This window comes from Carassius gibelio, chromosome A23, assembly GCF_023724105.1.
Source record: "Carassius gibelio isolate Cgi1373 ecotype wild population from Czech Republic chromosome A23, carGib1.2-hapl.c, whole genome shotgun sequence".
In the NCBI taxonomy this organism is placed as follows: domain Eukaryota; kingdom Metazoa; phylum Chordata; class Actinopteri; order Cypriniformes; family Cyprinidae; genus Carassius; species Carassius gibelio.
In genome coordinates this window covers 3,532,440-3,545,098 of record NC_068393.1, presented here as the reverse complement: position 1 = coordinate 3,545,098, position 12,659 = coordinate 3,532,440, and the positions used below count along the sequence as shown (strand labels likewise).

The following is a 12,659-nucleotide window of genomic DNA, read 5'->3' as shown; positions in this document are numbered from 1 at the left end:
CCAACAGGAAAGACACTCAACTGAAGCTGAGCTGAGCAAAACTACAATTAAATGATGTGACAATATGTGCTCTGTTATTGTCAAATTATATGAAGGAAGGAACAATACAAACTTCCGATTACATCTGACAAACATTTATATATTTTATAGCTGTCTTTTTGCAAAACTAGAAAAGTTTTTGTTTGTTTCTTTCTTTTTTACTACAGCTATAAGCAGTTATACCATATTTGATCATAATGACGTTACTGTTTTTACTGTTTCTCGACAAAAGTTTGTACAACTCTGTGATCTGACATTTAGTCATTCCGTGAAAGCTACAGTCAGAGTCAACAAAAATGTGGGAGAATTTACCTTAACTAAGACAATAAACCTTTCTAAAGTGCACACACGAGTTGAGTTTTCACCCATCTGCTGTGATTAGGCCTGTAGGGGGAGTGACTGCGAAAGGTTTCTAGACTTGATAAACAATAGCCTTCTGCTAATAAACTGCTATGGATTAAAGAATGAGTTTTTAAAACTGGGAGTTGTGTCTTTCTCAAGAGCATAGAGAATAAACTGACAGACATCCGACTCTCAGGCCTTTTCTAAAACCTAAAGCACCTGTAGTTTACCTTCCAGACTTCTATAGCACTCCTAACCACATCAAAATACGCCGGACAGCTGCCTGTTTATTCCTAGTTTATCATCAAGAACGCCACCTGGACACTTAACAGTACTTTACAGTAGTATTTCTGTACTTTACAAAAGAACAAACACAGATTTAACTAAAAAACATGTTATGTACACTTTGAAAAGAAGTGTCGCTTGTAAACTCAACTTGACAATTCACATTAATTCACTGATAGAAATGTGGAAAATCAACTGTTATGTTGAGACATGTTGAGGAGTGCTTTAACTGATGATTAAACTAACTGCTATCTGCATGACGAGGCTGTGTCTAATGGTTTGTTTCTATTAATAGTGGTATTTATGGATCTGAATAAAAGCAGACACACGACTTCTGTGATGTAAATGAGATTGTATGGGTGGGCTCAGGGCCCCCAGGAACACGCCCAGATATATAAAGCAGATGTGGAGGATGAGGGCTCAGATGTGCTCCACCTGTGCCGCTGTGCGCGCGCTGCAGACACCTGGACTGAGCTGCACGAGCGGCCAGAAGAGTCAGTCCCACAGCTGGAGACAACACTACTTCACACGGACTTTATTTACTGATAGACTGACTATTCAACCTGACTTTTGAGCGAAACGAGACAGGAGCATCATGAGCAGAAGAACACGACGCTGGATATTTCACATTTTCCTTTGTATCGGAATAATCTACTTAAAAATGGGGTGAGCTGTGGGAAAAACACACAAATACACTATTAATGTTGTTAGAATAATTAACGCAGTCTAGTGTCTAATCTGCATTAGAATGTTTTTTTGTTTTTTTTTGTTTTGATTCAGTGGGAAATCAAATGTTTTTTTTTTTTTTTTTTTTTTTTTTTGTTTTTTTTTTTTTTTTTGGAGTATAAGCATTTTAAACAATGATGCTTTCCAAAGGCACTCAGTGATCTGCTGCGCGCTTCGCAGGGGTCTTTGGACAAGCACCGGACTCCCTCGGTGCGCGCGCGCGGTGTGTCCGGTGGTCGTGCAGGTGCCCGAGCAGCTTGTCATGACTGCGAGGGAGGCTGTTGTGCAATATTAGCTCTTTATCTTTTTGGTAGCCTATCCAATATTCGTTTGATTAGCAACCAAATGTTAAATATTAAGACATTCTTCTTTGATCGATGGTAGGCGGTTCTCCACCGTGCTGGCGCTGGGAGCGAGCATCATATGTAACCGGATCCCGGGTCTGGCGCCCAGGCAGCGCATCATCTGTCAGAGCCGGCCGGACGCGCTCATCGTGATCGGACAGGGCGCACAGATGGGGCTCAACGAGTGCCAGTTCCAGTTCAGACACGGCCGCTGGAACTGCTCCGCGCTCGGAGACAGGACCGTCTTCGGGAAAGAGCTGAAAGTGGGTATGTTGGAAATCTCCTCTCGTGTGTCTAAAACAGCATTTGGATGAATCTGGAAAGAGGGAAGTCTTTCCTACTTTGGTTACGGATTATACATTTTGTTTAATTTTGGGTTACCTCCTTTACTAGTCCCAGTTATTAAGGGTTCCAAGTTTTCAAGATTTCCGTGGCACATGCCTGAAATGTCTGGTAGATGAGCTACATGAGCGTGTTTCTAACCTGCGGTCATGCATGCGCTCCAAAACATTAAAGACGGGAATATGAACAACAACAACATCTTAAATAACCTTAAATAAAGCTCTTCGGTGTTCTTAGGTTCAGCAAACAAACATCTAATGTAAATCTAGTTTTGAAAACCATGTTTAACTGCTGTATAGTTCTTTGGAGATTGCGGTTTTATTATGTGTTTGCAGTATTTAGGTTTCTTAGTTCCTTAAAGCACCAGCAGATGGTTTTTATAAAGAACTAAAGAATATAAAGTTCTGTGTGGTTCTGTGGCTCTTCTTTTATATAAGGTATATTGAGCCTTTTCGGTTTTTGTTGAGCCTTTATGTTTAAGAGTATGGCCCCCTTTTTCTGACTGAAAGCCTTCTCAGAGTTTGGTATTCACATTTTTTATGCATGCATCAGTGTTTGGGTTGGTATTTGCAGCCTGAAGAGGTTTTCCACAGGTGTGCAGAGCATGATAAGATGCTACCTGAGACAAATGCACTTTTACTTTCACAGCTGCTGTATCAGAAAAGTTCATGAGGTCTAAGCTCAGTCTGAGTAAATCTGGGTAAAGAGACACAAGTCTACTGGTGAATATCCGTATGCTCCTATTATTGTGTTTAGTGTCTGAGAGACACTTCAAATGACTCAAAAGCACAATGAGCAGACGATTCTTGTAGCACCCTTAGACTCTACATCTTTACGTTTCAAAATCTTATGAGAAATTACTAAATCTGTTTGAAAAACAACTAGCTTCGAAAGTCCAGGAGGAAAACGTTTCATTAGTTTTGTATGGGTCCTGTGAAAGCTCAGACATAAAATATATAACATAAACCCTAAAAATAAAAACATTAAAAACAATGAATTGTCACATGTTTTTCTGATTGACTGATTGGTGTATAATCTGATGTGCACTTGCAATTTGGATGAACTTTGTATGTTTGACCTTAAAGCAGTGTTATTTTATTGAATCACAGCCTCATTTCTGAACACTGCGGTGATACGAGAGCGGGTTAAAGCATAACTTTAATTAACTTTAGTTAACTAATAATGAGCGATAATTTGTTACCATATTTAGTCATTTTTCTTCCTGTTAATAACAACACAGCTGTTCATTGTTAGTTGTTGTTAGTTGTTAGAAGATACAGTGGTGTCTGTCAGTGATTTATGGAGAAGCTATGAGTGATAACCTCAGGAAGGAGATGTCCATTGGTTTCTTCACACATGAAGTAGATCATCTCACAAACATCTGACCTGGCAATAACTATTCATGTTATGTATTTAACACCTCTTTTTACATTTCCTTGCATTTGTACATAACCTGTACACACAAATACCATCTGTTGTCTACTTTGTATATTGTGTTTTTTGTTTTTATTATCCTAGTTTTATTCTTTTTATTATCAGTTTCCTGTCTTGTCACTTTCCTTCTGTTTGAAAGACACCTAAACAAATTCTCTGTATGTGTAAACATACCTGGCATTAAATCATTCAGAGAGCATCACTTGTTCCCCCAGAGCAATTTTCCTAATAAAACTGCACAAATGGTCTTTGTTTGTAACACATTCAAAATACTACCTACCTATGATTTTCTTTCATATTTCTTCTTTTTTTTTAACAAAAAGTACACACTTATTATACTGACTGCAAAACTGTCTGCACATATTTATTTTGTAAACACATATGCACCAGTGGTCAAAGAGATTTGGACAACATCCTGAAGTGATGCATGTTAGAAATGTCATTTTAAATGTCTAACCACATTCAATTATTGACTAATGCAGATATCTGATGCTTTATTTGAAGTGCTTGATTTGCATCCATTACCTCTGAAGAACGGTGATTGCTGTAATATACAGTAATGTGTTCTCTCTCTGTGATCACAGGCAGTAAAGAGGCAGCGTTCACGTATGCCATCATGGCAGCAGGAGTGGCTCATGCCATCACAGCCGCCTGCACGCAGGGAAACCTCAGCGAATGCAGCTGTGACAAAGACAAGCAGGGCTTCCACGGCCACGCCGACGGATGGAAATGGGGCGGCTGCTCGGCAGACATCCACTACGGCCTGGGCTTCTCCAAAGTCTTCATGGACGCTAGAGAGATCAAACACAGCGCCAGGACACTTATGAATCTACATAACAACGAAGTAGGCCGAAAGGTATGTGTTCAGTCATACAAGCAACGGCTTGGCTTTGTATGTTTCCTGTAAATAAAAATGTCAGGCATCTTCCATTTTCGAGAGTTTCCTTTAAAGGAACAGTTGGCCCAACCCAGTCTCATGGAGAACTGTTTTACCAGATGTGGATCGTTTTTAAGAATTCGAACAACTGTCAATGGTACGACCTTTAGAAAAACAGTAAGCATGGATGTCCACCCCTAAACATAACCATCTTTTAGCATACTCTTTTCAACATACTATGCTTTGGGACACACTTATTCCAATCTCACATACTATTTATGATGGATAATATGCATATTGGGACGCAGGGACAGTTATTTTTTAAGGCTGACCTTACGTATGCATAGGTTGTTTATGAATAATCAAGCTTGGGGTCTCATGTTGAGCTATGAGACACGTGACACCTGGCCATGCCTGGTCTTGTCAAGTCTGAAAATGAGCATGTGGGTGAGCAAATGACCAAATTTTCAAGTGAAGTATTCCTTTAAGAGGTATTATCTATCAGTGAAGTGATGTTTTGGTTACACTGAACGGATCAAGTGAAAGTCAAGTACAGCGAAGGATTCAGTAACTATGGCACTGTGGTTAGCAGCCGTCAGCAATCCGGCACCGAAGCCAAGACTCGACTGGCACAGCAATAATAGGAAGCTTTTAGAGGTAAGAGCAGAATAAGTGCTCGAGTTTGATTACAAATCAGATCAGCTCCAACACACAGAGGTCTGTGCAAATCCACTCCCATTTTCTGCTCAGTTTAATAGACATTGGATTACACCAGTATCCCCTATCGCTAGCTTTGATGGAAACATTTCATCTTTGATGTCGTGTTTATGTCTCAACTTTCAATGCTCAAACCGCCAAAGATCCTAAAAGGCTTTTTCACTTTCACCTGCATTTAGAGGCCATGCTTTTTTCCTGCATATACATTTTTATGTTGTCTTTGATGTGGAATAAGTGATACAGTCCCTTAGAAAAAAGAGATGTGCTTACATGTATTGAATGTGCACTTTTAGTATATATATATATATATATATATATATATATATGCAGCTAATAAAATATTTACTAAATAAAAGACTTTGTGTCTTGATGAACTTACTACAAGTACAATTTATAGTAGTAGATTATCACTGGTGACTGTCAGTTTATGTGCATATGGCAGAAATGTTCTGTAAAATTAAAGACGTAGTCAAACAGACGATTAACACTATTAATAGCAATTATTATATGATGCAATCACACTTGTAGCAATAATTGTTAGTTCTGTTTGTTGATTCAGGGTTAGCATCATCTGGGGTCCTCTGAGGGTCAGCATCATCTCTTCTCAGGTGCTCTGGATCCAGACTGGAGCTTGAGTTAATCCTAGTTACCACGGGATGTAAATCCTGTGGCAAAACAGAGAAACAAATAGAGACATAATTAGAGTAACTGCTGTTCCAACCAAGTAAAATTAATTAGTTTAACCCAAGTTTAAGAATAATAATGCACATTTGATCAGATATAACTGCAATCCATAATTATAAGATGCATTGTTTGAATGTTTGGCCAAACAGATGTGTCTTTAATCTAGAATTGAACAGAGAGAGTGTACAGTACATCTCCTTCATAGAGTTGATCAGGTTGTTGCCTGTGGCCTGTGGATGTTGGTCCACTCCTCTTCAATGGCTGTGTGAAGTTGCTGGTTATTATCAGGAACTGGAACACACTGTTGTATACACCGATCCAGAGCATCACAAACATGCTCAGTGTGTGAGTGTGCTGGCCATGCAAGAACTGGGATGTTTTCAGCTTCCAGGAATTGTGTACAGATCCTTGCAACATGAGGCCATGCATTATGATGAGGAGATGCTCATGGATGAATGGCACAACAATGGACCTCAGGATCCCATCATGGTATCTCTGTGCAAAATGCCATCAATAAAATGCACCTGTGTTCGTTGTCCATAACATACACCTATCCATACCATAACCGCCACCATGGACCACACGATCAACAACACTGAGATCAGTGAACCGCTCACCCACACGACACCATTCATGCTGTCTGCCATCTGCCCTGTTCAGTAAAAACCAGGATTCATCCGTGAAGAGAACACCTCTCCAAAGTGCCAGTCACCATCCAATGTGAGCATTTGTCCACTCAAGTCGGTTAAGACGACGAACAGCAGTCAGTACGAGACCCCGATGAGGACGACGAGCAGCAGATGAGCTCCCTGAGACGGTTTCTGACAGTTTGGTTATGTAACCTGATTGTTGCAGCTTCTGTCTGGATGGCTGGTCTCAGACGATCGTGGAGGTGAAGATGCTGGATGTGGAGGTCCTGGGCTGCTGTGGTTACACATGGTCTGCAGTTGGATGTACTGCCAAATTCTCTGAAACACCTTTGGAGATGGCTTGTGGTAGAGAAATAAACATTCAATTCACGGGCAACAGCTCTGGTGGACATTCCTGCAGTCACTATGCCAATAACACGCTCCCTCAAAACTTGCAGCATCTGTGTCATTGTGCTGTGTGATAAAACTGCACTTTAAGAGTGTCCTTTTATTGTGGCCAGCCTAAGACACCCCGTGTAATAATCATGGTGTCTAATCAGCACCTTGATATGCCACACCTGTGAAGTGGATGGATTATCTCGGCAAAGGAGTAGTGCTCACTAACACAGATTTAGACAGATTTGTTAACAATATTTGAGAGAAATAGGCCTTTTGTGTACATAAAAAAAAAGTATTAGATCTTTGAGTTCAGCTCATGACAAATGGGGGCAAAAACAAAAGTGTTGCATTTATAATTTGGTTCAGTATATTTACATTTCCACTTAATTGTAAATGACATGCAATCAAGCATCTAAAAATATTACATATAATCGTGTGAATAGGTCACACTGTAATAAAAGTGCTAAAGTGTATTTCTTTTTCACAAGGGGTGATACCTGAATCCCATGTCAAGGACACCTTTTTCTACAGTTTTGTGTTTATGTAAATGAAACGCCAAGCTGCATTATCTGTTATTATGGGTTAAAGGAATAGTTTGCCCCAAAAGTCCTCATTATGAAGCATGCACTATATTTCAAGGCTTCTGAGGCTCATGGCACAGTTTAGACTTCAGTGTAGTCAAACATCATTTCTCATGACCAAACATCATTAACCTCAAATCTGTTGAATACTATTAGACATAAATTTCCTTTGTCATTTAAGAAACACCCCAACAGGTCTATCTGCTAATGAGAGAGCAGAATAATCACTCTTGCTCTCCCAGTTAAGTCTAACAGAAGTTAAAGAAGCCTCCATCTAATATCTAGCTTGTTCCACATTTGGTCACAGAGAGGTGATTCGTGGCACCAACACCTCCTCATTCACCGGCCTCCACGCTTACATTGTGCACCCAGCAGAAGGAGTCTTTTCTGTTCATACCATCTTATCTGAAACGCTAAATTGCCTCTTAGTGAACTGACATACAGGATCATGCTAGCTGCAGGTTTTGTCTTGAACAAACTAAAAGAGTGCTCTGTTTGACTGTGCCCCTCCCATTCTTAATCCATGCCAGCTTTTGTAATTGTGCTGGCTCATGGTGCCCATCTCTGAAGAACAGATAGCAGAAGGTCTTGTTGTTAGTCGCTGAGCTGATGTGTGATACGTAAGGCCATTTTGAGTGCTGTCATTGGTATGTTGTGGGGTGAAATAACAGTTTGTGCAATGGTAATACAGTTATTGTACATTTGTTTTTGAATGTGAAGTCATGGAATGAGAAGATGCTTCGGGGGCAAGCCTGTGACGCGTTTGTTATTGCTTATACGGGGATATGATTTACCTAGTAACCTACATATTAAACTAAGTAAGTTGTCTCTCACCATTTGAGCTGTGGGCATGAAGAAATTTTAACCTTTTTTATCCTGCAGATTTCCTCGCACTATATGGAGTAAAAATAATCAAACATTTTTGCACCCGAATAAACCCCCCTGACAGCGACCACCAACAGCACTGTTTTAGCCAATTCTAGTCGTTCTTTTCCACGTTCTTTGTGCAAAAATGATGGTGTACCAACACATTACTGTGGATTTGTCACCTGCTTAAAGGCTGTAATACACTACTAATGACTTTTCACTAGAAGATGCATGGTAGATGAAAACAGCATGTGTTTTAAGATCAGCTCTAAAAACATTTTTGATATCCTCTGACCAAACAGATTCAAAGTCCGAGGTATAAAAATGGGAAACACTTTATTTTGATCCACTTTAGACGTTCTTCTAACTATGAGTAACTTTGCAACTACATCTGAATTAACTCTCAGTATTAGTAGACTGTTGGGTTACAGTTAGTAAATTAAGTTAACATAAGATTAAGTTTGCATAAGTATATGCAAAGTTATTTACAGTCAGAAGAATGTGTTGTGAATCATCAAAATAACGTGTTAGCAGAAATTAAGCAGACAGTCTATTAATACTTTAATGACTGCTAGTTGACATGTAGTTGTGAAGTTATATTTATAGTTAGTAGTCTGTCTGAATTGGACTATCAAAATAAAGTGAAAATTGCTGTCTGTGTCCATTATAGACTATGTGAATTGCTTTGAAATTGGTCAATTCTGAAATGATCAAAATCTGCAGTCTGGCCTCCAGCAGATTGTAAACTGGGCTAAAGTCATGGAGTGTAAGACAGCCTTAAGTTCAAAGCAAACCTATTCAGTCTGAAATGACATTGCTTGCATAATTATTTATCTTCACAAACAGGTAAAATTTTGATTGATATGACTAATTAAAGCACTGATTTCTCATATTGTTGCTGCTGTGCTGGTCTCAGGTCCTGGAGAGGAACATGCGGCTGGAGTGTAAATGTCACGGTGTGTCTGGATCCTGCACCACCAGAACCTGCTGGATGACCCTCCCCAAGTTTCGCGAGCTTGGCTACATCCTGAAAGACAAATACAGCCGCGCCGTTCATGTGGAGCCGGTCAAGGCCACGCGCCACAAACGACCCACTTTCCTCAAGATCAAAAAGCCCTACTCGTACCGCAAGCCCATGGACACAGATCTGGTGTACATCGAGAAATCACCCAGCTACTGCGAGGAGGACCCTGTGACCGGCAGCGTGGGCACTCAGGGCCGGGTGTGCAATAAGACGCTGGTGCACCATCCCAACGGCTGCGACCTGATGTGCTGCGGCCGCGGATACAACACACACCAGTATTCACGCGTCTGGCAGTGCAACTGCAAGTTCTTCTGGTGCTGCTACGTCAAATGCAACACTTGCAGCGAGAGGACAGAGGTGCACACATGCAAATGAGCGATGCCTATGGATCTTTTGACCTAGTTTATGAGAGGATCTTTCATCCTGACATTAAAAGATGACTTAATCAGGTGGCATCTGTTCTTTTGATCAAGACCTTACATCAGACATCCTTCCTTCACTTTAAAGGAAGATCATAAAGTTTTGTCTGGAGAAAGAATTGCTTGAGAAGGAACACGGGACCAAAAAGTGTAAAATACTATACTTTTGATGCCACTCTCTGCGAGTGTTTTTTCAGTCTGCAGGAAGCTGTTTGGATTAAAACAAGGCTCTCTTGTCTTCTACCTGCTGTAAAACCCAGTACAACTATCTGAATCCTGATTTTTACCAATGGAGCTACTGGATCATGGACGTCTTGCAGGCGTGAAAGTGAAATTAACAGAGATATTAACAAATAGAGCAAAACATCATGGTTCCAGATGTAAGCTGAGGTTTTAATTTTATAGTTTAAGAACATTTCTAAAGAGAAAATTAATCAAGGAAACCAAGGAAAATAATGCACGATCACTGTTGTGCTCTCTTGTTAAATTCATCCAAACTGATTTTATTTATTTATTAAAAACAATGTTGTTAACTGTAATTAATGAGACTCTGGGAAGAAATAGTGGATCTGCATCTCTTGATGAATACACTGAGATTTGTATCTTCTGAAAGTATAGCTTTATTAGTTTACATAATGCATTGTTATAAAAAAAACAAAAAAAACAGGCAATATTTTTTTCGATGAGAAATTTCCTATATGCTGCTAGTCTGGAATAATCACATTCGCTGTAATATTAAGAAACTACTGACCACAAGCTTTTTGAAACTGGTATAGTGATGAATCCAGATGTAGAATTTACACTGAAAATATTGAGTATATTTTGTGAAAGAATATTTTTATATGAATGTTTTATTTATACTTTGCCATTTCTGAAAACCACTCCGTTTGCATTATGCAGTAATTTTGACTTGTGGGTGACAAAGTTGGAATGTGGATGTTAATGATTAAAGTCAAACCTAGATCTCATGCAACCATGGCTATGTTGTTAGTAGTGTTTGATAGTGGTAAGCAACACTATCACTAGTATCACTTCTTTAGATTTAGTGATTTGAACAAACTAATAACTTTGTGCAACTGAAATGAATGCTTCTTAAAATCATGCAGCATGATGAGCAGAGGTTCGCTGGTTCAAATTGATGGTGGGCAAATCATGAGACCTGAACCATATCTAGAGAGCAGAACATTACAGACAGAACAGCACAGTGTTGTGTTTGAGCTCAACACTTCAGCATCTGCACTGGACAAATCACATAAAACAACCTAGCATCGCACAACACAAGTTGACAAGACCAGCACTCACTCAATTTTGTTAGTGGTGTTAGTGTTCCTCATGTGTGATGCCGCCACAGTTTGTCTTGTTGAAGAATTCAGCCTGAATAAACATTACACAACAGTAATTCCCACCAGTGCTTTGTTTTGGACAGTAATTCCAGCTCCTCGTGTAATTGATGAGCGCAGGGAGTGTTATTGTGACGACTTGTTCAAGTGGGCGGAGCTGGAGTTGTCAGGTGATTGATGACTTGGACATTTCTTCCATTCAGTCCTTTGCTGTTAGTTGCTAAACAACTCCATTGACTGCTGCGAAATGTCAGCTAGTCACGCAGGCTAAGTCAGCTAGCGCTTACACGTGATATCGTTCAGCTTTCGCAAAAACATACACACGTGGATATTATCAGGAAGGAGAACTGCTAACACAAGACATTACTATCAAGATCATAGTGAATTAATTCAGCAGAGAAGTGGAGAGAGTTTCTTCATTCTGGTCCTGTCATCGAAACTCAAGCTTCTGTTTGTTTTTGTGATCTAGCAATTGCTAATGAGTATTAAAAAAATAAATCACTTAGATCACAATTTAATTCTCTGTTGTGTTTGTACATAAACATCAATTTTCACTCCCAAAGCTTGTGCTGATAACATAAGGTTGTTTTTGATAAATATAATGCTGTAGTATTTTATATTGCATACTGCATTTTCTAACAGAATTGCACTTGTGTTTATTGGAAGTCACTTGTCCATATCAAGTACAATCAGAGTATAGAAATATAAAATGAATATGGATGGCATAGCATAGCTCAGAAGAAATCATAGATCATTTGATTTGGGGTGAATTTAATGAGATGTTTTGACATAAAAAACTCCATGGATGCTGACACACTGAGACAGATCAGGTTGAGACAATGTTGAGATGAAGTTTTTAATATGCTGCCACATATTCTAGATGGTTGTGTGAGATTGATTCAGTACATTCACCGATCATTGGACCACAGTGACAAATATCAGAGCTGAACTTTAAACAGATAAATGCTTTTCCACAGCGCTTGATCTTGCTTTACACAGTCCTTTTGCTGATTATATAATGAACAGTTAATGTTGATCGGACCATTTTTCACTCAAATTGAGGGTAAAAACCACAAACTATCAGTAGTCCAAAGATAATAATAACAGCGGTAATTGCATTGTAGTGAAGAGGGGGAAGAAAAGAGTGTTTTGCACCCGCTGCCTCTCTATAAATCACCCAACACATAATTCCATCAGTCATACGTTTGTTTTTCATCTGGTTGAGACATGCACATGCACCTAGAGGAGCGCTGCGAAGCACAAGGCAGTCTTTCTCTGCTCTTCACATATGTGCTTGTAGAATAGAGGTAAATAAGTGTGAGTTTGACTTCTGAAGGAACTAATGTCATGAGAACTGATCTCCAGCAACACGTCTGCATCTTCTGTGTTATAGAATAGGTTTTGTTATGGGATATATGAAATGTTGTTTTTGACAGCTTCTCTTTGCATTGTAACCTTTCCAAAAGGTTCAAAGCTTCAGAAACCCCACAGGGAACATTACTAGACGCTTAGATTAGACTTGTAAAGTTGCAGCTCGCAGGCAAGCAAAGCTGATATTGTTGGAAAAAAACAACAAAGCTTAGTCTTTAGGTCTAGTATTTCGCAAGACT

The 12,659-nt window shown here is 39.5% G+C and overlaps 1 protein-coding gene across 1 annotated transcript; it reads left to right on the top strand.

The window, feature by feature from the left end:
* Positions 1 to 1,115: 1,115 nt before the first annotated feature.
* Positions 1,116 to 11,523, top strand: LOC127944707 (protein Wnt-7a-like). The gene is made up of 4 exons (XM_052540903.1): positions 1,116 to 1,332; positions 1,777 to 2,003; positions 4,097 to 4,368; positions 9,183 to 11,523. The coding sequence occupies exons 1-4, from the start codon at positions 1,262 to 1,264 to the stop codon at positions 9,663 to 9,665; spliced, it is 1,053 nt and encodes a 350-aa protein (XP_052396863.1). The 5' UTR covers positions 1,116 to 1,261; the 3' UTR covers positions 9,666 to 11,523.
* The last annotated feature ends 1,136 nt before the right edge of the window (positions 11,524 to 12,659 follow it).

Excerpts from the sequence above, each read along its gene's own strand:
- LOC127944707 (XM_052540903.1), top strand. The coding sequence starts at position 1,262 with ATGAGCAGAAGAACACGACGCTGGATATTTCACATTTTCCTTTGTATC. Across the intron at positions 2,004-4,096 it reads CGGGAAAGAGCTGAAAGTGG|GCAGTAAAGAGGCAGCGTTC; the intron begins GTATGTTGGAAA and ends CTGTGATCACAG. Across the intron at positions 4,369-9,182 it reads ACAACGAAGTAGGCCGAAAG|GTCCTGGAGAGGAACATGCG; the intron begins GTATGTGTTCAG and ends TGCTGGTCTCAG.